This window comes from Felis catus, chromosome B2 (assembly GCF_018350175.1).
Source record: "Felis catus isolate Fca126 chromosome B2, F.catus_Fca126_mat1.0, whole genome shotgun sequence".
NCBI lineage: Eukaryota > Metazoa > Chordata > Mammalia > Carnivora > Felidae > Felis > Felis catus.
This window is the reverse complement of record NC_058372.1, coordinates 50058953-50083068: the sequence shown is the minus strand read 5'-3', so window position 1 is coordinate 50083068 and position 24116 is coordinate 50058953. Positions and strand designations below refer to the sequence as shown.

Sequence of the window (24116 nt, the reverse complement as noted above, 5' to 3'; positions counted from 1 at the left end):
CACGTGGCTTGGGTTTCCGTGTTAGCGTTCCCAAATTGGGATCGAGGAGGATTGAGTGTCCGTGCTGTCTGATCATGCTGAGCCTTCTCCAGCAGGCAGCTGCGAACCTTTCAAAGGGCTGTGTGTAATTGGTTTGGGAGATGTTGGCGGGGGAGGGTGGGGACTGAGACGGGGACAAAGAAGTCAGTTTTTAAAAGAAAAAAAAAAATAAATGAACTTAACAGCCTTGGGACATTGGGGTGGGGCGTGGCATTTGGGTACATTGAAACCCCTTTCCTCTTTACCTTCATATTTTTTCCACTTCCAGAGCCCCATTTGGCCGGTGCCTTACTGACCCCTGCAGACCCCTTCCGTGTAAATACAGCCTCTGTCTCCCACCCCCTCGCTCATTATGCATTCCTTTAATCTGACCCGTCTCCAGGTCGCCAGCTGGCAGAGACTCAGCAGATTCCGAACCCCAGCTGGTGCCAGAGTGTTTACACGGGCGGGGAAGCTTGGCAGACAACTTGCCCCTGGGCTACTCAGCTGTAGGAAAAGGTAGAAAGACATCCTGGAGATGAGTGGCCCCGTTCGTTCTCGGTCGTTCCGTCCGTCCGTTCGCAGACTCACCCTCCTCCCTCATTCACCTTCCCCCTCCTGCCTCCCCTCACTCCAATTCTTGCTCTATCCTGAAAAAATAGGAGGGAAAATAATTTCTTTGTGTCAGAAGAGGTGCTGGGCTAGGGCTCCCTGGCTTATCCCTTCCATCTGATGTAGCACTTGGGGCACATAAGGCAAAGAACCTTTCACTTCCTGACAGAAGTTGGTCAGAGATGATTTAGAAGCCATTCTTTGTCAGTATAAAGTCAGTCCCCATTCATAGTGGGTGTGATCTTGCAGAATCAATACTAAAAGCTATGTCATCGAGTGTTCCTGATGCCAGACCTGGGATTTGTTAATGCAGCCTGAGGTCAGTGGTGTCCTCAGGGGCCTATGTTCTCCTGTGTCCTCGGTAAAGGACCCCTGGGACACTCAGACGGGTGATCACGGATCCCCGGTGAGGGTTGTTTTGATCGGAGTTTGTGAGAAGTCAGTTCCAGGGTGTCCCGTACAACAAAAGCTAGTCATCGTCAGCACCATTGGGCATTCGGAACTCAGCTGGCCCAGAGAGAGGGATATTTCCAGCATGTATGTATGGGAGAGAGTTTTCCTGACGGGAAGTGCCCCATTGCCAGGGGTTGTATTGAGGTTAATTATCATCATGCGGTGTTAGTATTAAGTCTTTTATTTGAGGAGCAGAATTGCATCAGTCAGGGTCCCACAGGAAACAGATGGGGTGTTTAGAGCAAGGTATTGAAGGCACCATTAACAAGGGTACAGACAGGATGAGGGGAAACAGATAAGGGATGGTAAAGCACCCTGGAGTTTACAAAAGTGTGAGATAGCCCTAAGCCTGAGGGGACCAGGGATGGAGCACATACAGAACTTCTTCAGACGTAAGGAGGAAAGGGAAGATGTGGGGGAGGTAATGCCGGGAGCTGTGGCTGAAGGAGGGGGGCTGGACCTTTGATGTAAATCCGGGTCACTGCCACATCTGCCCAGCAGGGAGGGAGCCAGGTGACAAGCTCCCTCCTTGAGCTCTCTCATCTCCTGCGGATTCATCTGAAGCCAGCGGTCCTGGAAGCCCACTGATGCCTGCTCCATAAAGGTCACCTGCTCTCTCTTCTGGGGCATAGGGACAGAGTGGAGAATGGACCCGGAGGGCCAAGTGGGGAATTGTCCAGCCCAGTAGCACTCACACAGTCTATTTCCTATTTGAATCCTGCCTCACTTACACCCACAGGCAATCGGAAAAGGTGGCAGGGCAAGACTGACACTCTTGAAATGCTGCAGACTCTAACACAGGCTTTCTGGACAGATGTTTCCTGACTGCAATAAAGCCAAAGAGCGTAACGCATCCACCTTCAGCTACTTACTGCCTTGGTCTCTGGTGAGACCAGGATGGCCCTCGCTTCTTAAAAGTGGCACTACATCACATGCGTCCATTTCCATCTTTTGCGGCTAGCTCAGATGATACTCAAGTACCACTTAAACCCATTTCCTTCTCTTACCCTTACTCTACTCTTTGCACGCTCAGCCCTCAGGGACCAAGAGGAGTTTCCAGTGTAGCATTAATGGGATTCTAATCACCGTGTCCAGTTACCACCAGTCTTTGAATATTGGTATCCATCAGGAAATTACTTTCCTAACAGCTTCACGTGGAGGCGCTCAGGCTCACTTGTCCATTAAGTAACTGATAAAATTTAATTGGTAAATTATGAAATATGGGACCGCTTTTAGAGTTTTGTGGCTGGAAATAGAGCTTGAATCTTCATGTTACAGTCTTGTTTGCCTTGCTTTGAGGGAAGCAACTGTTTCTTTATCTGGGCTTGGATGGTTTGGGGAAGCAAGGTTTTGAAATGCACGTTGTGCTGGAATTGGCACGTCTCTATTGATGAACTAACTCAGAGGATGGAGACAGTTGACTTTGGGGCCCAGTAACTCTTAGAATAAATGAGTGGATGGATGAATGGATAAAAGCTTTAAGGACTCTGAGGGCCAGATCTCCTTTCCTCTTTCCATTTTAGACTTGTTTGAAACAGATGAGGACACCTGAGATCGAAAGTTGGCCCGCACAGAGGATAGTCCCCCAAAGCCACCATGATGATATTAAGCTAGAAGGTGCTAATCTGGGTCCCCTTCGTGTGCTTTCTCAGCACAGTAATGACTCTTTTCTAACCCTGAGCCCCTTCCCCTCTTCTTATCCCCAATCTAGGTCTTTCTAGCTTAGCTCAGTGTCTCCCAGAAGCCTTCCCAGAGGAGATCCATAAATCTCCAAACCCAGAGAACTTAACTGATATTTACTGAGTCCCTCCTTAGTACCAAGGCCCCTGGGCATGCAGATATGAATATAGCCATGGTCTCTGCCTTGAGAAAGGAAAAGAGCCTTCATTTCTCCTTTGCCTAATTGTGTCCAGATCCATGACATCTCTTCCTGTCTTAAAACTAGCTTTTCACAGATCAAAGTCTTGCTTTGATCATTCGTTTTTAGATACATTACTCAGGTAGAATGGTGGTGAAGAATCCAGACGTCCTAGTCTGATGAATCTCGAGATCCAGTTCTCTCTTGGGACTTATTAGCCGTGCGCCTCTGAGCAAGTGTCTCAAGCTTTCTGAGCCTCACTTGTTCTGTACAGTATGGCCTCTGGGAGTATGAAAGGAGATAATTTCTGTCCTGGCACATGGTAGGAGCTCAGTAAATAATAGTAGTGCCAGTAGCAGAGGCAGCCGAAGTTTTTCTAGAGTTGGAGGTTAAATGAGGTAATCCTGTTTGGTGTTGAGCACAAGGCCTGGCATTTACTCAGATCTTACACGTTAGTTGTTGTTCTTTACAGGGTTCTTGAGGGTTACATGAGGTAATCATAGAAAGTGCCTCAACCTTGCCTGGCTCGCAGTAAATGGTCAATAAAAGGCAGTTGGTTTTATCACTTCTGAAATAAGGGAGTTGGACTAGATTGATAACCTAGCTCCTAATTTTGGTCTCTGAGGGAAGAAAATGAGTCTTACAAGTTTTCAGATCTACTGTAGCCTTGGGCCTTGCCTGGATGATGCACTCAAATATTTTGTGATTGATTATATGTTTCTAACTCTGTTTTTCTAGAGGTGTTTCTAAGCAAATGCATGTTTCTGGAGTGTGAAAAAAATGTCTTACCAGCTAGCTTTGCTCATGTGTGCGCCCGTACATGTGCATGCGTGCGTGCGCGCGCGCACACACACACACACACACACACACACACACTGCTTTCCTTGACACATCTGTTTAGAAAACCTGGTGTGGCCATTGTGAGATGTGGGAAAAAAGCCCCAGAATCACCCCTGTGTCCATGGCGGCAGTCACAACAGGTCTCAGAACAGGGACCTTGGCCCACGGCCAGACACTTATCTGCGTGTCTGCGGGTTCTGATTCCGAACCCCGTCAGTCTGGCCAGAGACAGCACAGGCTGATGGAATGATAGGAAGCCAGAGCCTCCTCATGGCCCTCTGACCAGCACCCCACCCCAGGAACCCACAGAACAGCTATCCTTTTGCAAATCCATCCAGGTGACCCTGCCTCTCCCTCTTGGGAAATGAATGAAAGTAGAGTCATGGCCACCCAGAGTGATAGTGTAGCACTGGTTCAAAGCAATTGACTAAATAGAGGGCATAAACGTTTCCTAGTCTTGCTGTGAATATAGTTGGGGGGGTGTTAATTTTGGTTTTGCATCTCTCCCCAAACCCCCAAGTCCTTGGTAATCTTCTTTCACTTGTCTTTTCCTCCTCTGATTTATATCGATTCAAGGCGCATTGATCGAGCTGCTTCTCTGTATCTGGTATTTGTATCTAGACACCATCAGAGCTTCGGAGAGAGGGATCTTGGGGAACCAGGAGGTATGGGGCCTGACCAGGAAGCTGCCCAGGACTGGTGTTCTCCTAGGGCATCCCTCTCCTGCGGTTCTAGGTGCCGTTAAGAAAGAAGTTTCCTTTGGATGGATGTATTCCTCTCCAGCTCCCCCTACTCCTGTGCACATCCAACCACTTTCTCTCATTGTCTTTCTCTCATGAATCGACTCGTAGGTTCAAGCTTCCCCCATCCCCTCCCTGACCCCCCTCCCCCCATCTAGCTCCCAGCCACCTGAACAAGCTTTATGGACCTTTGTCTCCACTCTTCCACTTCACATTCACCCACGTACACTGACTTCCCTCCTTCCTAGAACGTTTACCCTGCAAGGACCCAGTAACCTTCTGGTCCCCAAATCTAATGGAGTCTTTATGCATTCATTTATTCCTCAAATATTTTTGGAAATCTCACTGTGTGCTGAGCACCATTGGGACCCATCAGAGAGGAAAAAAATAAAATAAAATAAAATAATAAATAAATAAATAAATAAATAAATAAATAAATAAATAAATAAGACTGCTGCCCCTGTGCAGTCTGCATCTCAGCCCCCAGTTGACCTGTTGTCCCTGAAGGTCTCCTCGTGCTGAGCACGGGCTCCTCACTGCTCACCTCCCTTGGCTGCTGGGGCCTTTTGGCTTTCCTCTGGCCTCTGACTGGCCCTTCTCAAGTCTCCCCCTCCCAGCCCTGGACTTCCGTTGTGTCTCTGTTGATGTCGTCACCGTCTACAATGTTTTGAGTTAACTGTCATAACACCTAGCATATCTTATTTGAATTATATGTTTGTGCATCTGCTTCCTGAGCAAGCCCCGGGCACCCCTCTTGACTACTTTTCCACCTTAAGTTATCGTGCCATTGAATCTTCTGAAAATCACCCATCACTGTCGTGCGTCTGTGCCGTTACCTGAATCCAGGCCTGCATCATCCCTTGTTGCGGCAACGTCCTTCCTAACCTTTCCACGCTGCCCGGCTCACCTCCCCTTCCCCAGCCCACCGTCTACACACTGAGCAGAATGCACTTTCTGCAGTGGAAATCTCACTGTATCTTCCCGTTAAAAATCCTAGGTGGCTACCTCCCACATGTAGGATAAAGTCCACTTTTTATACCTGCCATAAAGGACCCTTCATAGACCTGCTTTCTGCCAGCCCTCCAGCCTCATCCCCATCTACATTCATTTTTCCTGGGAATTACATTTCTTCTACTTCTCGACCCTTAGTGCAGGCAGCCCCTTTCTGGCCTTCTTTTGGCTCATCCGTCCCTTAGAATACGGATGAGGCAGAACCTCTTTGGTGATGTTCCCCATGGGATGGGGTGGTTAGGGGGCTCAGTGCCCATTTCAGTCAGGGGACACCCACTGGTCTCTTGAATTGCTTGCGTGTGCTGTAGTCCCCCTCGTCTGCGGTTTCCCTTTTCGCGGTTTCAGTTACCTGCGGTCAACTATGGTGCGGAAGCAGATGATCTTCAGATGGTCAGTAGCCTGATGCTACGTCACGAGGCCACGGCATTCACCTCACTTCGTCTCATTATGTAGGCCTTTTATCATCTCACGTTGTCACAAGAAGAAGGGCAAGTAGGGAATGGTGAGATATTTTGAGAGAGAGACCTCATTCACATAACTCTTATTACATATTGTTATAATTATTCTGTTTTATTATTAGTTATTGTTGTTAATTCCTCACTGTGCCTAATTTACAAATTAAACTTGATCGTAGGTATGTGTGTTTGTATAGGAAAAAACATAGTATACGTAGGTTTCGGTACTGTCCACACTGGCTGGCATCCAGTTGGGGTGTCAGAACGTATCACTCACGGATAAGGGGGGACTACGGTACCTGCTAATAACGAGGGTTTTGTTGTGTTATAAGTAAGCTTTTACAGACTGGTTTGTCTGACTGGGCTCTACATTTGGGTATTGCCTTTCCTGTCTGAGATGGTGTTTGGATTAGGAGGGGTAGGGGGGCATTCTTGTGTCTCGGATTTGAGGGGCCAAAGCTCGGAAGTGTGAGGTGGGGTACCTGTGGAATCCTGTGATTCCAGCTGGGGATCTTGATTCTCTCCTAGGCACTAGGGAGTCATGGGGGACTGTAGAACAGGGCCTGTAGTGTTTTAGCAGGATGGATCTGTCATCTTTCTTGGTGTAGTCGGGAAATGGCAGAAAGAACAGCCAAGGATAGTCCTTCAATCTACCCTCTGCAGGCCGTGGCCTTGGTTCCTGCCTCAGGGGGACAGAGCAGTGGCTGAAGAGTGAAAGGAGCAGACCCACATTCCCACACCCAGGGCCTTGGCAGGGGAGAGTCTTTCCTCTTTCCCTCCCACTCGGTGTGTGTCTGTGTGTGGCTCTGTCCTCCCCTCTGTCAGCTCTCACTGTGTGATTGTCTTGCATGGAGATTATCTGTGTTTCTTGGCCAAAGTTTAAGGTCACAGTTAAGGCAGTTCCTGTTTCTTTTTGTATCCCCCTGAAATACAGTTACCCAGTGGGCCCAGGCGAAGGGACACCTGGCCTCCTGCCTCTTGCTCTAAGGCCGGGATTTATTATAAGCAAGTGGGGTGTTGCACATCAAGCCTGGGATGAGGGTGCCTGCAGCCTCCTGTCAGCCTCTGAGGACCAGCTGTGAGTTCAGATTGAGGTCCAGCCTCTCCCTCTGATGGTTGGTTTGCTCCTCAGGCTGTCTTTACCCTGTGTGAGGTCACAGTCAGTCGCCTGGGGTGCTGAGAGGCTGGGCAGAGAAAAAGCACACCAATGTTTAGATGTTATTTAAAATACCACTTTCTGGGGTGCCTGGGTGGCTCAATCAGTTAAGTGTCTGACTTCGGCTCAGGCCATGATCTCGCGGTTCATGGGTTTGAGCCACACACCGGGCTCTGTGCTGACAGCTCAGAGCCTGGAGCCTGCTTCAAATTTTGTGTCTCCCGCTCTCTCTGTCCCTCCCCTGCTTGAGTGTGCTGCCCCCCCCCCCAACAATGAATAAAATAAAATAAATTACCACTTTCTATTAGTAAAATGAGTTCTGTGGTAACGTATATTGCCAGATCTGGGGGTGCGGGGAGAGGGAGATACCTTGGAATATGGCATTCTACCTAAATATTGACATTTGCCCAGACTTTGCTTATTAGATTTAGGGGTATGGAGAGATTGGTTTGTGGCACATTGTGGGTAGTGTTTACCTCCAGCCATGCCTTTGGGGTTAGATTTGTATTTTCTGTTTATCTGTAGCACATTTTGGGGGGATCTCTTGTCTTTTAAGTTGTTGTTTTTCTTCTCCACTTTGAAGATGATTCAGAATATCCCCTGTGAATATTATTTGCTGACAAATAAGGATATTTGAGTGCTAGATGTTTTTCATTAACCTTCTTGGCCTTGATTTAATTCACTTGGATCAAATCATCATCATTAAGTTCTGTTTATCAGGTGCCCCCATTCAGGTGGTCCTTGACGGGTCTTTGTAGACTCAGGTGTAACAGGCTGGATGCCAGCCCAGAATGGGGTTATAACGCATGTCCCGTAGGAGCAGGAGGCGTTGTAACACAGAGAGTGGTAGGAAGTAAAGGTGATGCGGAATCAAGATGCACGTTTAAGAGCTCCCTTGCTTGGCCTCAGCTCCTTGCCCTGTGTGAAAGAGAATGGCTCTTACTGGTATTAGGATGGTACCATGGTGGCCCATTCACGGGGCCTGTTTCTTAATCCCTTTCACCCCTCAGTGGAGTAGGGGTGTGCAGAAACTGGGACAGCAGAGATCACACATCTCAAATTCCTACAGAGTGGCTTATTTGCAAAACTCACTTATTTGCCTTCTAGCCCTGGTTCTCAGTTTAAATATGGACAGAGGTGGACCCTCTGAGTCAGGATCTCTCTTTAGGTGCCCTGACACAGATAACTAGAGGAATCTGAAAGCTCCCTGTGTGAGTCAGCCGTCAGCCCCCTGATGGGCCTGGTGTATGGCCTTGGAGATGGCTTCACTTCACTCCATCCCTGTGAACTCACAGTTCATTTTTCTAGTAAGCTCTAATCCACATGGCTGGCTCTTCAGACAAAACATGGGGATCAACATACTGCTGTTTTGAGTTGGATACTTTCCAGAAGGTAGAGACTAATTAAAGATGGTTGCAGGAGAGGGATCACTTTCTGCCTTCTCTTTCTTTCCTGAGTGTAAACAGATGAAGGCCAATACACCTGGGCCCCGCCTGGTCCAGCTACCCTGGGTTTTTGGAGCCCCTGAGTAATCCTTTCATTTCCTCAAGTACCAGGAAACGCCATAAGTTCCTCGAGGATGATTCTCTCTGGCACCCACTTATGATGATTGACGACGGTTAGCAACTTGCCGTCGCAGACAAACCTGTAACGATTCGAATTACCCCCTTTGTGCTTCCTGCTTTATGGAGCTAAAGCTTCTTTAAAAACCACAGCTGATCGACACTGTGGCACTGTGCGGTGGTCTTCTTCTGCAGTCTAGTCTAAAATGTTACCCAGTCTTTATTTATTTATTTATTTATTTTTTAATGCTTCTTTATTATTTTTTAAAAAAAATTTTTTTTTCAACGTTTATTTATTTTTGGGACAGAGAGAGACAGAGCGTGAATGGGGGAGGGGCAGAGAGAGGGAGACACAGAATCGGAAGCAGGCTCCAGGCTCTGAGCCGTCAGCCCAGAGCCTGACGCGGGGCTCGAACTCACAGACCGCGAGATCGTGACCTGTCTGAAGTCGGACGCTTAACCGACTACGCCACCCAGGCGCCCCAATGCTTCTTTATTTTTGAGAGAGAGTGAGTGGGGTAGGGGCAGAGAGAGAGGAAGAGATAGAGAATTGAGAGTAGGCTCTGCACTGTCATCATAGAGCCCAACATGGGGCTCGATCTCACAAACCGTGAGATCATGACCTGAACTGAAATCAAGAGTTGCACGCTTAACCAACTGAGCCACCCAGGGGCCCCTAAAATGTTACCCAGTCTTAACTTGCAACCTGAAATGCCACACTCCAAGACTTTTTCATTTTCCTATTTCGATTTTTAATTTATTTTTAATTATATATTTACTGTTTATATTCTGTCTGAATAGGTGGCTTTTGGTCACATTGAGAAATATTTTGTTCAGACCAACAAAACATGTGTTTTGGGACTATCCACAGTGCAACCAGCCATCTGAATTCCACCATAACGTGCAAGAGAGATATATCTGAAGAGTATTGACATTCTAAATTATCTTATGTGAATACTTCTTTATTTTTCTTTAGTTTTTAGCTCCCACAAGGAATGGTTTATGAGTATGCTGTGCTGTCCAAATGGCGGGATAGCTATTGGGATGTGCAGTTGGGAGAGTGCAGTATATAATCAACTAGAATGCTAGAAATATTGGTCAAGGGGTCTTTTTTTTTTGAGGGGGCAGATGAAGGGTATATATATACTAAGTATATATACTTAGTATATATACTAAGGCCTTGAGAGAAGAAATACATTCATATGTTACCTAAGGCTATCTGTAGGGCACCAGTAGATCAAGTTCAATCTATGTAAACCGATTGCGTAAATATGTAGTCTTCCTGAAGTTGTCATTCAGTTGTGGATATAAAGGCAGTGGAGGAGAGCTGGCTTTAGGCTACCTCCTGTCTTTCAGTACATAATTAACTTCCCAAATTGGGGATGGATCACATGACAAATTCAATCTTCAGATGCATTTTTTTAAGCCCATCTTCAAAGATTTTTAAAACTCTGGAAGTGACCCTTTCTAAATTCCTGTTTATCCCAATATAAAATTGAGACCTTGGAACCGATGAGTATAACAAAGTAGGTAACAATTTGATCATGGCCGTTCTGATTATGGACTTTTCTCATAAATATGTATTGTCATTTTTAAGTCCAAAATAGAAAAGTGTGATCATCGCTGTTCATGGTGAGTCTGTTCAACGTTGTGAACATGGGCTCGTGGCGAGTCCGTTGTGTGTGTGCTTGTATAGCTTTGCTAAATTCTTATATCAAGGCAGTTTTTCAAGTGAGAAAACCAGGATGTCTAGGCGTTGCTGAAAAAATCACACAGAAAGGTACTGTCAGAACTCTGCCTCCTGGTTTCAGGCGCTCGGCCCTCCCAGCCAGCTTCTGGTCATCCAAAACGTAGAATTTCAGAACGCAGGAGTGAAAAGCATCTTTGTTTCAGCTGTATCTGCCTTTCATTGAGTGACAGAGGGGCTGCAAACCTGGTCCATTGAGTCCTGCTCATGTACTTGCAGGTGACCAGCCCGCCGCCCAGGGTTCTCCTGAAGCAGGAGCCCCGGGGAGCAAATGCTTGGGGCTAAAAGACTCTTTATTAAAAAAAAAAAAATCTTCCCCACCAATTGGGCGTAACTTTCAAATGTTTTCCTGTCTGACTGAAATTTTCCTATGCACTGCCTCAGCAGAAAGATGCAAAATCAATTTTGGGAAATTCTGAGCTGAGACCGTTTGGCTTCCAGAGAGCAGAGGCTGAGCTGGGGGACAAGGACGTTTCACTTGGCCGCCCCCTGTGCTTCTTGGGAGGAGGGGCGCCATGCTGGCTGTCCCTCGTGGGGTCAGGGTCCCCCATGTGCTTCTCTTTGTGTCCTGGGCCCTAGGAGGGGGTGGTGGTCGTGCGCGGGACAATGGCGGCTAGAGCAGAGCTGTTTCTGTGAAACAGGCCACATACCCTCTCCTGTCCTCGGTGGCTGGTCCTCCACCCCAGCCCCCTTCCAAGGGCCCACGCGTGCTTGTGACTGCCAAGAAATAAAGAGAACTGGCCAGATCTGAGGGTGAAATACTACCGAAAAAGAAAGCGATGAGGCTGCTTTCATTGCATTTCTTCTCTCTTATCTTTGGTGCCCAGATATCAGCTTGCATTGAAAAGACAACAGTTTGGGGCATTTGGGAACCCTGGTGTGGCCGGAGGCTGTGGCTGGCAGGCTGGTCTATGGTGGGTTGGCTCAAGAGGCCTTGCTTTTCCTCGCCCTGTCAGATACAGGTGATACCCAGGCCCTGTCTCCACAAGGTGGAGAAACAGTAATATGGTTCAGACTTGGGATGACCTCCCAGCGAGCTGTCAGCATGAGGCTGTGCTTTTGGGGGTTGATGATAAATGGAATCCTGAAATGATAGCCTTTTGGAGCGGAGGGTGGAGAGGATCTTTAAGGACATCCCTTCTGACCACCTTAGTTGGCTTTATCCTTTCCACCTTATCTGTAAAATGGGGATATTATTAGTACCTACCCTTAGGGTTGTTGTGAGCATTACATGAAATAATTTATGTCAAGCACTTGGAACTGTGCAAGGTGCAGACTAAGCACTTGATAACACTAACTGTCCTTTTTGTTGTTGTTGTTAATGGATGAGAAACCTGGGATCCAGAGAGGTAAAATACCTTGCCCGTGGTCACCCAGCTGCCCAGGAGCAGAACTGGGACCGGAATCCAAGCCCAGTATGCTTGCCAAAAGCAGCTATTTCACCGGCATCTTTGGTCTCATTGCAGCCAAGAGCTCAGATTCATGTGCCCCTAATAGAACACGGCATGCGGAATGATTTTAGTTTTGTTATGGCTACACAAGCATGCTCAACATCACTGTGTTTGTGCTTGATGCCCTGTTTTAGTTAAAAGTTCAGTGAAGCTGTGTGTGTGTGTGTGTGTGTGTGTGTGTGTGTGTATGTTTGAGAGACAGAGAGAGAGGGAGAAAGGAGGGAACGAGGGAGATGTGGCTCCCCCTCCATAATTTAGTGTACCCCTTTAGTGTATTAGCACATTTTCACTTTTAACCTTTCACCCACTGAACCTGGCATTTAAAATGCTATTAAACTCAATAATGTTTCCTATAAACAGCCTTAAAGGGATGGGAGATAATTGGAATGACATTTTTAATAGGCTCCTGTTTCTCAGCCCTGTGTGCTCTGCAAACCCAGTGAGAACTTGCAGAGAGCAGCTTGTTAGCTGTTTTGTCCTTGCTATGAGGTTGGCAGAGGGTTATGGGGTGAGGTTTTGGGGTGCCTTTTAAAGAACAAAGTGGCTTTTATGCTGGAGAAGTAGAATTGCTTTTTTCGAGTAGTCTTTTTTTTTTTTTTTTTTTTTTTAATTAATGAACATGGTGAATGCAGGAGCCAGTCACTCCTTCCTCCTTCAGATGCCTTCAAGAAAGCACGGAGCAAATTTCTGGCCACCTTAGCCTATGAGAAGGACTTCCTGGACTGCATTTTTGTGGATCAGTCTCATTCCTCACTCTTCCTCTTTGCCTCCAGTAGATAATTTTTGTTCCTTTCCTGCTTCTGTTTTATGTCACCATTCTATTTTATGTGCCATATTGTGAATATCCTAAATGTTTTTGGGGAACACATTTTTAAAAAATCACATTGAAGGGCACCTGCGTGGTTCAGTTAGTTGAGTGTCTGACTCTTGGTTTTAGCTCAGGCCATGATCTCGTGATTTGTGGGTTTGAGCCCCACATCGGGCTCTGTGCCGACAGTGCAGAGCCTGCTTAGGATTTGCTTTCTCTCCCTCTCTTTACTCCCCTCCCCCACCACCTCTTTCTCTCAAAATTAATAAATAAATAAACTTACAAAAATAAAAATCAGATTGAATGTGCCTTTTCTGCTTATACAATTGTGAGGTCTCAGGAGACCATTGTACCCCTCTGGGCCTCACGTTTATCTTCTTCATCCATGAAACAGAGGTACTGATGTCACCTTACTGAGACAGACTAAAATGGGGGGGGGGGTAAGCATGGCCGCCTATAGAGAAAGATGCAGGGCCTCGAATGGTTTCTGCTGCTACGACCCAGCGGTCAGGGATGGAAAAACACTGGAATTTGGTGTTTTTGCCTTAATCAGAGTCCCAGATCCTATTCTCTCAGAATCATGTCCAGAAAACCTCTGTTAAGCAACCATCTGTGGTTACTAACTATGGCTGCTTGCACCATTAGTTCATCAACTAGGTATGTATGAGATACCTACTACGTGCCTCGCACTGGGCTGGACCCCAGGGAGAGGGAGAGGACATGCAGATGATGGGCCGAGGGGCAGCCAGCTGAGCACAGCACTGGCTCCCCTACCTCATCGCTGTATTCATTTAACAAGAGCTCCCTGAGTGCTGGCTGTGTCCTCGGCACCATTGGAGGTGATGGTTTGGAGATAATCGAGACGAGTAAGATCCACACTTTCCTGGAACTTGTATTCCAGTGAATGGAGAGTGTAAAAACAAGTAAAGATAAACCCTATAAAGCTATACACTTACAGTGGGTAAACTTTATAGTGTGTAAATTATACCTCAAAGAGGTGTTACAAAAAATCTTGGCCCTCATGGAGTTGGCAGTCAGGTTTGTCCCAACAGTTGATCCTTGTCCTTCACACATTTTGTGCGTGCCGATGCTCCTCCTCGCTAAAATTTATTTGTGACTCTGAACATCAACACTGGGCAATTGTGTGGTCATTTGTGAACATACACACAGCAATGGAAAATTTGAGTCACCCAATGAGCACATTCCCAGCTGACATCAAACAAGACCATGCTTTGCCTTCTAGTTTCAGCTCTCCTGTTGTAAGCAAATGTCTTTTTTGTGGTCTATCCAGTGCCACATTTTTTTTTTCATTTTTGTGCTTTTTGTTGGTGATTTTGCTGTTTAAAATGGCCCTCACCCCTGGTGCTGAAGTGCCATCTGTCTCCTAAGCATGAGAAGGCCCTGATATGCCTCACAGAGGATGTACGTGTGTTAGATAAGCTTCTTCAGGCATGAATTATAGTGCTGTTGGCCATGAGTTTAGTGTTCATGCTTTAGCAATATATTATAAATACAGCATCCTTACACAAAAACACACATAGTGATGGGTTGATGGAAATGTTGTGACCAGACTGTTGGTACCTAACTCTATTTCTCCTGGGAGCAGTGGTCCAGTGTTTGCTAACTCAGTGTCCGCAGTGACTTCATTGAACAGAACTACCATGAATAACAAGAATTGACTGTATATTCAGGACCAGGGAAAGAATATATATATGTACAGCCCATATAGCAAATGTCTGTCTTCTTCAAAGAAAAAAAAAAAGTGAGATGATTCTTCAGTAGCTGGAGTAGTGGACTCTATACATTTATATCTCCTGTCAGAGCTCATTTTATTCTGCTGAGCTTTTTGGTGTCGAATATCATTTGACCTTGTGGGAAATATTAGCGAAAAACACTAGAATGTATAAGGAAATTTTTATTAAATAGCCAGTTATTGGGGCGCCTGGGTGGCGCAGTCGGTTAAGCGTCCGACTTCAGCCAGGTCACGATCTCGCGGTCTGTGAGTTCGAGCCCCGCATCCGGCTCTGGGCTGATGGCTCAGAGCCTGTAGCCTGTTTCCGATTCTGTGTCTCCCTCTCTCTCTGACCCTCCCCCGTTCATGCTCTGTCTCTCTCTGTCCCAAAAATAAATAAACGTTGAAAAAAAAAATTAAAAAAAAATAGCTAGTTATTTATATGTTGACATTAGTAAAGAAAAGTTGACCTGCACATTCTCCATGTAACTAACCATACTTCAGATACTTTGATGTACATTGAATAGATTTGTATCTTGGTCCATATGATACTGAGCTTAAGATGTAATTTAAGCATTATTTATAGGCTGTAGCTCTTTTTAAATTTTTTCATTCTTTCATCCCTTGCGTCAAGTTATATAAACACAATTCAAGTTGTAATGTCAAAATAAAAGGTAATAAATTCCAAGTAAGATACATGCAGAGGAAAAGCTCTCACAGAATTGGCATCGAACATACAGAGGGAGACATGAATATGGGCTGCAGAAGGTAGGAAAGCAAAGAACACAGAGGGGTGGTAGGTTTTTACTTTACATATTTCTGAATTGTTCCTTTTTTTTTTTTTAAAGTTTATTTGTTTTGAGAGAGATAGAGATCAGGGGAGGGGCAGAAAGAGAGGGAGAGAGAATCCCAAGCCGGTCCCATACTGCCAGCGTGGAGCCCCACGCAGGGCTCGAGCCCACAAATCGTGAGATTGTGACCTGAGCTGAAATCAAGAGTCGGATGCTTAACTGACTGTGCTACCTAGGTGCCCCTGAATTGTTCAGCTTTTTAAAGTATGTATGTTTCTTTAGAAGTTAAAATAAAAATGTACTTAAGACATAAATTAATTAAATTCTGTGAAGGGCACAGGAAAAGTTCCTAGATAGAGAGCCTGACAGCCTTGCTTAGACAAGGTGGTGAAGGCGAGTCTCTGTGTGAGTGGCCTTGCAGACTTGGCTGCATGTGGGAGCGCTCTGGGGAGCTTAGCGACATGCTGATGCCACGAAGGATGAGGTTTAATGGACTGGGGGCAGCCCAGGCATAGACATTTTAAAAGCTTACCTAGGAATTCAAATGTGTGAGCTAGAGTTGAACACCAGTACTCGATACATGGAACTATAATGTGTCTTAGGAATGGACTCTGGCCAACTTAAGGAGGCTCTCTGGGGGTTCATGCAGTTGATGAGGGTCTGGGGCACTCCAGGGCAGCGTGGTGGGAGCTGCAGAGGAAGAATCTGGTTAGGCACCCGGCACTGACCAGCAATTCCTACATTCCTGCCCAAGTTTCTGAGTCCAGGAGAAGGTATCTGATTGGCTGGTCTTCTGTCCAGGGGAGAGGGCCTGGCCTTGTCATCTCTCCAGGAGGAAGGTGGTCATCAGGGTAATCTCCAAACATGCATGTGTGCATGTACACACATAAAACACACACAGCTGGGGACAGGTGATGCCCTCAGGGAGCAGGGAGTGGATCCTGGTCAGCCAAAACCTCATGGAGGTCCACTCCACTCCATGAAGTTAAAAGATGGGTGTGTTTCCTGGATGAAACTGAATGGAGATTTGTGCTTAGAACATATGTAGTTTGGTAAATATACATATTTACCTAGAACATATGTAGTTTGGTTTTGTGCCTGTCTGCCTGCCTTTCTCCTCTGTCTTCCCTTCTGCTTCCTCTGGCTTCCTCATCTTCCCTTGGGGGGATTTCAGCCTGAGAAGACAAAGCTTGCAAAAGAAGTCATGGCGGACAGTACAGAGTCAGGCAGTTAGGTCACGGATGACCAGTGTGAGTAGAGTCAGGTACACGACCAACACATCATACACTGATGCCTGAGCCCTACTAATAACTCTCATCACCACATCCCTAACAGCTGCCTGCAGTGAGACACCACCGTGGCTGGAGTGGTGGGGGGCTTCGTGACATCATGCGTTCAGCTGGTGTAGCAGCCAGATGGTGTCAAGGAAAAGCTGTGGGCGACAGAGAGGTGACAGAGGACCCACCAACATGACAGCACTGGGGCAGCTCCTGCTAAAGAGTGGGAACAGAACAGTTGAGTGAAGCAGGCCAGCGCAGACTCAGCTTTTGATTTTCCATCTTGTCCAGTGAGCAGTTACTGAGGCCTTCCTTGTGCATCTGGGTTAGTCCCTGTGTGCAGGGAGTGGCACCTGACAGGTAAAGGCATAGACAGAGAAGGTGGTATGGTGGGGGCACAACGGAAGAAAGCATTCCACCCTGAGCAGCTGGGGGGGGGGGGGGGAGGGCTTGGTGGAGAGCTATAGTTGAGCTGGACTATGATGGATAAATGAGATTCTGATCAATAGAATTTGGGGAGGGGGGATGTAACAGAAGTAGGATACAAAATGAGAGGGGCTAAAACCCCCAAAAGGAAAAGTAATGGGTACCGCATTTTGGCTAAACCAGTGTCCCTCTGTTCTAAAGAAATACAGGCAATTGGGGGCACCTGGGTGGCTCAGTCACTTGAGCTTCTGATTTAGGCTCAGGTCACGATCTCACAGTTTGTGAGTTTGAGCCCCGCGTCTAGCTCTGGGCTGTCAGCCAGCAGCCTGCTTCGGGTCCTCAGTCCCCTCCTCTCTCTGCCCCTCCCCTGCCTATGCTCTCTCTCTCTCAAAAATAAATAATGAACACATTTTTTACAAAAAGAAATATAGGCCATTGGACTAGAAGGGACGTTGGGAACATCCTGAAAAAGGTTTTGTGGACCACAGTAATAAGATAGATTTGGGGATGGAGGTGGGGGAAGACCTGCGGATTTGGATAGGGCTTTGTGTTTTCCAGAGCGCCTTCTTATCCCTAGTCTCATTTGACTTTTTCCCTGTGAGCATGACAGAACATGTCCGAGACAACAGCACAAATACATGAGAAGGCTTGTGCATCGCTGTGTGCAAAGAGCAAATGACACCCCGCTGCAGAGGAGTGGGTCTCGGTGATGGGGAGAGTGGCCACGGACAGTCACCTCCCTCTGGGTGTGTTGGGAGTCCACCCGGGGAGGGTCTTGGTTCCACGCTACTTTCTGCCATGCCCAGTGTGTTTCCCCCACACCCATGGTGCAACCTTCAAACCTTTCTATTTAGAGGAGAACCAGCAAGTCTTTATTGCTGAGGCGTATCCAGGGCCCCCCTCCTCACCTGGCCTCCTCCCCTGCTCCACAACAGTGTGGATGGTACTTCTGAGCCCCAGCTGCACATCAGAAACATCTGGGGAGCCTCCAACCACACCCACAGTTGGGCCAGCGCTACCCAGATATTACAAGCTGGGATATTACAAATGTCCCTGATTTTTGTGGACAGGGAAGCTGAGGCTCGGGTGTAAGGTTACACCTAGCAAATGGCCGAGGCTGCATTTGAACCCAGGTCGTTGATCCTTAAAGTCCAAGCTTTGAATCCCCACATTTTGTCATCTCTTCTCTGCAGGTTGAATTGCCAGGGTACTGATTTGGTTATTAATAACCAGGTGACAACCATAGATTTTTCACAACACAAGATTTTATTTAAAGGCAGCTTTCGAAATAAACAAGCCAGCAGTGGGGGGCATTATGTCTTGTCCCGTGTCCCGCAACACACTGGATGTGAAATTAGCAGCTGGAGTTCTCTGTTTCTGAAGCTCAGGTGTAGACTTTTGGGGCTGCTGTCCAGTGTGCCGTTAGCCTGTGCGCTGGGGGGAACCCCAGCTAGGTCTGAAGCTTCTTGAAGTCCGTGTCCTCATTTCCTGTTAGTTTCTGCAATCCAAAACGCCGGGTGCCTAGAATGAACTTAATACATACTTGAATGAATGGCAGGCAGATTTGTACAGCCCTCGGCTGCCAAGCACAGCTTGTTTCGTTTCCATCCTCAGTGGGTCCAAGTCTAGATACTGTGCAGGGCCCCACGCTGTTTTGTTGGGTTTTAGTGCAGGTATTGGGAGGCTTGTCATTAAAGGTAAACGGGGAAACAAACAGTGCAAACTCCTCCTTAGGTGAAACCCTTCATTGGACAGGTCTGTGGGTCCGAGATGCAAAAGGGGTGGGCCCTGGGGGCTGGTAGCAGGATCCACTTGTTTCTTTTGATGTGACCAAGAAACTAAATTGGAACATTTTCCCTTTATTTTACAGGTCACCGCCAAGACTGCCTTCCTATTTATTTTACCTCAGTATAACGTTAGCGTGCCTACAGCAGGTAAGGAAAGCACTAGTTTCTGTCTCTCCCTGGCCCTGTTAACTCTGAAGGACTTGGACTTTTCAGATATTGAAGCTCAGCATCCACCATTGTAGGACCGTTAAGATGCAGCTGCAGGCCACACACAGCCCTTGCCCTGTGGCTCTGCAATCTTGGGGTTCTCAGGTCCCCCACCACCAGGAAGCAGGCATTGCACCTCCCTTTCAGTTGCAAAGCCCTGGGTGTCCTCTCGGTGAAGAAAGGGGAAATTTTTGTTTGCTGAACCTACTTCTTTCTTCAGTAATACAGAGGTGAATTGACTTGACTTTAAGGTGAGATTCTCTTCTTTGCCTAGCTGAAGGACTCTGGGGGCAAATCCCTTAACCCGTGGCATACAGAGGATATCGTTTCTGTAGCCAGACTCTGGGGAAATCACGCTTTGGGGGCAGCCAAATCAATTCCTTCACCTGAGGATCAAAGTGAGAGACACTAGCAGGAGAGCAGGAAAACCCAATGCTGGTGAAGGAAGAGATAGGAAACACCGTGGCCAGCAGACACGGCAAACGCTCGCTGGTCCCAAGGCACACCCCAGCCCTGGTGGGCACACTGGATTGTCTTGCTCAGTGCCACATGGTCCAAGGTCAGGTTCCGCCTTCTCTACTCCTGTCCCTCACGCTTTTTTTTTTTTTAATTGAAGTATAGTTGAGACACCATGTTACACTACCTACTCCTGTCTCTTGAAAATCCTAATAACTTACACACCGCTAGATCCAGTGGTACTTACCATTTACTAATTTAAATTTTTTTAGCTTTTTTTCTGTTTTTAAAAACGTTGTGCTAAATTTAACATAACATACAATTTACCATCTTAACCCTGTTTAAGTGTACAGTTCAGGGGCACTAAGCACATTCACACTGTTGTGCAACCATCAGCACCACCCATCTTGCAAAACTGAAACTCTGTACCCATTAAACAGTAACTCCACACTCCACCCCCTACCCCTTCCCTCCAACCCCTGGCAACTCCCATGCTACTTCCTGTCTCTGTGAAGTTGACTATCCTAGGTACCTTATGTAGGTGGAATCATATAGTTTTTGTCTTTTTGTGACTGGTTAAAATTGCTTGTATGGAAACATATTTCAAAATGACTCCCAGAGGAAATTTATAAAATGCGGATAAACACAGGAAGGTAAAAATCACCTTGGAAAGCAGCACAGGGCTCGATCCCATGACCCTGGGATCATGACCTGAGCCAAAATCAAAAGTCGGACGCTCAATCAACTGAGCCCCACCTAGGTGCCCTCGCAGATTATTTTTGGTAGGGATTACCACAAATTATCCATTCAACCCCGTACAATTGAATATTTAAGCTTCCAGTTTCTGTTGTAAACAGAGCTACAGTAAACATTCTTGGGACTAAATTTTTACATGCATTTGTGACTATTTTCTCAGGATGAATTCCTATTACTGGAATTTCTGGGTCAAGTGCTATGTACATTTTAAAGGTTGTAGGTTGTGTATTTGCATTGCCAAAATGCCCTCGGTCATCTAATTCTAATGACCCCATAAGTCCTATTTTTTGTTTTTTTTTTTCCAAATATAAAATGGACAGCCTTTTTCTTTTTTGTTAATGTCAGAATGCCAATTTATTAATTTATAAAGAGAGATCCAGCTATCAAATGTTGTGTTGGTATTTTCATCACATTTCTCCCTGAAGTCCATTTATATGGGCTGCCAGATCACAACCCAACACTGCTTTATTAATTTACCATGAGAAAGTATTGTCCTGGGGACTACAACAGCTGATGTGCATGTGACCAGGGTATGCTTTTATTATAGAAAAGACCTCGGAGATATTGCGGGTTCAGTTCCAGACCACTGTCATAAAATGAGTATCGCAGTAAAGCAAATCAGATGAATTTTTTGGTTTCCTGGTGCATATAATCGTTGTGTTTCCACTATACTGTAGCCTGTTAAGTGTGCAGTAGCATTATGTCTAAAAAGCAGCGTACCTACCTCAAGTAAAAAATAGTGTATTGCTGCAAAATGCTAACCATCATCTGAGCTTTCAGCAACTTACAATCACTGATCATGGATGACAGTAGCAAACATAATAATGAAAACCTTTGAAGTATTTTGAGAATTGCCAAAATGTGACACACAAACCAGTGAACAAATGCTGTTGGAAAAATGGCGCCAGTTCACTTGCTGGACCCAGGACTTCCATAAGCCTTCAATTTGTGAAAAATGCAGTGTCTGCAAAGTGCAATAAAATGAGATATGCCTGTGTTTATAAAGCTAGAGCATGATCAGAGGGTTGATTTTTGAGTTTGAAACTTTCCCAGAGAAATTAGCAGACAAGTGATATCCTAAAAGAATCCATCTCCAGCTGGGATGAGAAAGTAGACCGCATGCTCCAGGGCTGAACTTGGAGCCTCTGAGCATACAGAACTTCCCGGCAGGATTTGGAAGTATGCCGCTATTGATCATAGCATGCTCTCATTCATTTGTTTTAAATAATTAATTAATTGATCAATCCCCACAAATGTTTGTGTGCCTCCTGAGCTCCAAGCCCTGGGTGTTAAGTAGTTTCTAAAACATGTCTGATTTCTTTCTTTCTTTTAAGAAATGGCTATTTTAAATTTTTATTAAGAAACAGTCTGGGAGGGGTACGACTTCTTTATAGATGAACATAGAGGTAAGAATTACATCTGAGTTCTTAGAAACTATGAACAAGCAAGAAGAGAGTGAAGTGAAATAAAGGTTGTAGTTTTTACTTTTATTTTTAATTTTTCAATTTTTTAATTTGAGTATAGTTGACACACAATGTTACGTTAGTTTCAGGTGTACAACTTTGTGATTCCACAAGTTTATATATTATGCTATGCCCATCACAAGTGTAGCTATCATCTGTCACCGTACAACGTTATTACAGTACCATTGACTGACTGTATTTTCTGTGCTGTACCTTTTACTCCTGTGACTTATTCATTAAATAACTGGAAGCCTTTATCTCCCCACTTCCCTTCACCCATTCTGCCCATACTCTTCCCTTCTCCACTCTGGTGACCATCATATGAAATTTGTCTCTCTCTGACTTATTTCACTTTGCATAGTACCCTCTAGGTCCGTCCTTATTGTCATAAATGGCAAGATCTCATCCTTTTTAAAAAAAAAAAAGTTTATTTTGAGAGAGAGTGAGTGAGCACAGGCAGGGGAGGGGCAGAGAGAGAGGAAGAGAGAGAATCCCAAGCAGCCTCCATGCTCAGTGCGGAGCCTGATGCGAGGCTTGATCCCACAACTGTGAGATCGTGACCCGAGCCAACATCAAGAGTTGGACACTCGACTGACTTAGCCACCCAGGCACCCCTGAGATCTCATCCTTTTTTTTTTTTTTATGGCTGTGTAATATTCTGTTCTCTCTCTATGTTGGTTATATACATATACGTATGTTTATATATGACATCTTCCTTGTCTGTTCATCTGTTGATGACCACTTTGGTTGCTCCCATGTTTTGGCTATTGTACATAATGCTGTAATAAACATAGGGATGCATATATCTTTTTGAATGAGTGTTTTCACTTTCTTTGGGCAAATATCGAGTAGAATTATTGGACCATATAGTATTTCTATTTTTAATTTTTTGAGGAACCTCCATGCTGTTTTCCACAGTGGTTGCATCAATTTACATTCCCACCAATAAGGCACAAGTGTTCCCTTATTCACCATATTCTCACCAACACTTGGTATTGTTTTGTCTGATTCTAGCCATTCTGACAAGTGTGAGGTATTCTCTCATTGTTTTGATTTGCATTTCTCTGATAATTAGTGATGTTGACCTACTTTTTACATGTCTGGTGTGCATCTGTCTATATCCTTTGAAAACATGTCTCTTCAGGTTCTCTACTGATTTTCAATTGGATTATTTGGTTTTTTGGCATGGAGGTGTAGGAGTTCTTTATATATTTTGGATATTAATCCCTTACAAGATGTATTACTCGCAAATACCTTTCCCCATTCTGTAGGTTGCCTTTTCATTTTGTTGACTGTTTCCTTTGGTGTGCAGAAGCTTTTTATTTTGGTATAGTCCCAATAGTTTGCTTTTGCTTTTGTTTGCCTTGCCTTAGGAGACATACCTAGAAAAATACTGCTATAGCTGATGGTGGAGAAATTACTGCCTGTGTTCTCTTCTAGGATTTTTATGGCTTTGGGTGTCACCTTTAAGTCTTTAATCCATTTTAAATTTATTTTTGTGTGTGGTGTAAGAAAGTGGTCCAATTTCATTCTTTTGCATGTAGCTGTCCAGTTTTCCCAGCACCATTTATTGAAGAGACTGTCTTTCCCCCAATTGTATATTCTTGCCTCCTTTGTCATAGATCAATTGGCCATGTAAGTGTGGGTTTATTTCTGGGTTCTCTATTCTGTTCCATTGATCTTTTTGTCTATTTTTGTTCTCAAAACATGTCTGATTTCTGACTCATGGAGCTCACCATTTATTAGGGAGGGATAGATAATAAACAAGTAAACAATAAAAAATTATGGTTGTGGTAGGGGTGGTGAAGGGAATAGATAGGCTTATGTGATAAAGAAAAATGAAAAGGTAAGGACAGAAGATGCTGCTGAGAAGCTGATGTTAGAGCCGAGTATATGTGGCCAGTTATGTTGGGACACAGGGAGAGGGTTCAGGCAGAAGAAAGAACATTCCAGGCATAGGGATTAGCATGTGCAGAGGCCTCAAGTGAGAAACAAATATCTTGGCCCATTCTGGTGACTGAGCGAAGGCCAGCGTGGCAGGAGCCAGCTGGGTTTGGCATTTTTCTTGGGTGCGGTTATTGAATTCTGCTCCTGGCCTGCCCCTCCGGGCCACAGCGAGGCCTGGGTAAAGGTGAAGGTCCATTAGAATCCATTCTGAATTGAGGAGGTTTCAGTTACTTTGGAAAGAGAGGATAAAGTATTGTTAAATAGCGTATCTTTTGTTTAAATCTTGCCATTTGGGGTTATACGAAATATGACAAGCAAATAATCAAAAGAGGCAATGAAATCAGGATAGCCTGCTTAATTTTGCATTGGCCTCCTTAGTCACCAGCTCGGTGTGGTCATGTTTGGTTGGTAAGTCCAGGAGGAAAGCAGACTTCTCATGGGAAAACAGCGGTTCACAATAACGGGTCTGTTGAGGTTGCAAGTTTTAGAACCCCCCTCCCAAATGTCTTTAAGACTGAGGGTGCTTGGGAACGTATCCTTTTTGTGTAACCTGGGTAAGGGTT

General features: G+C 45.6%; 1 protein-coding gene across 2 annotated transcripts in view; it reads left to right on the top strand.

Moving 5' to 3' along the window:
* Nucleotides 1-24116, top strand: part of TRAM2 (translocation associated membrane protein 2) — an 83411-nt gene that overhangs the window by 24403 nt on the left and 34892 nt on the right. For both annotated transcript variants that reach the window (XM_045057645.1, XM_003986235.6), the window contains exon 2: nt 18808-18871. In XM_045057645.1, the coding sequence (XP_044913580.1) occupies nt 18808-18871 (64 nt within the window). The remainder of the gene's footprint in view (nt 1-18807; nt 18872-24116) is intronic.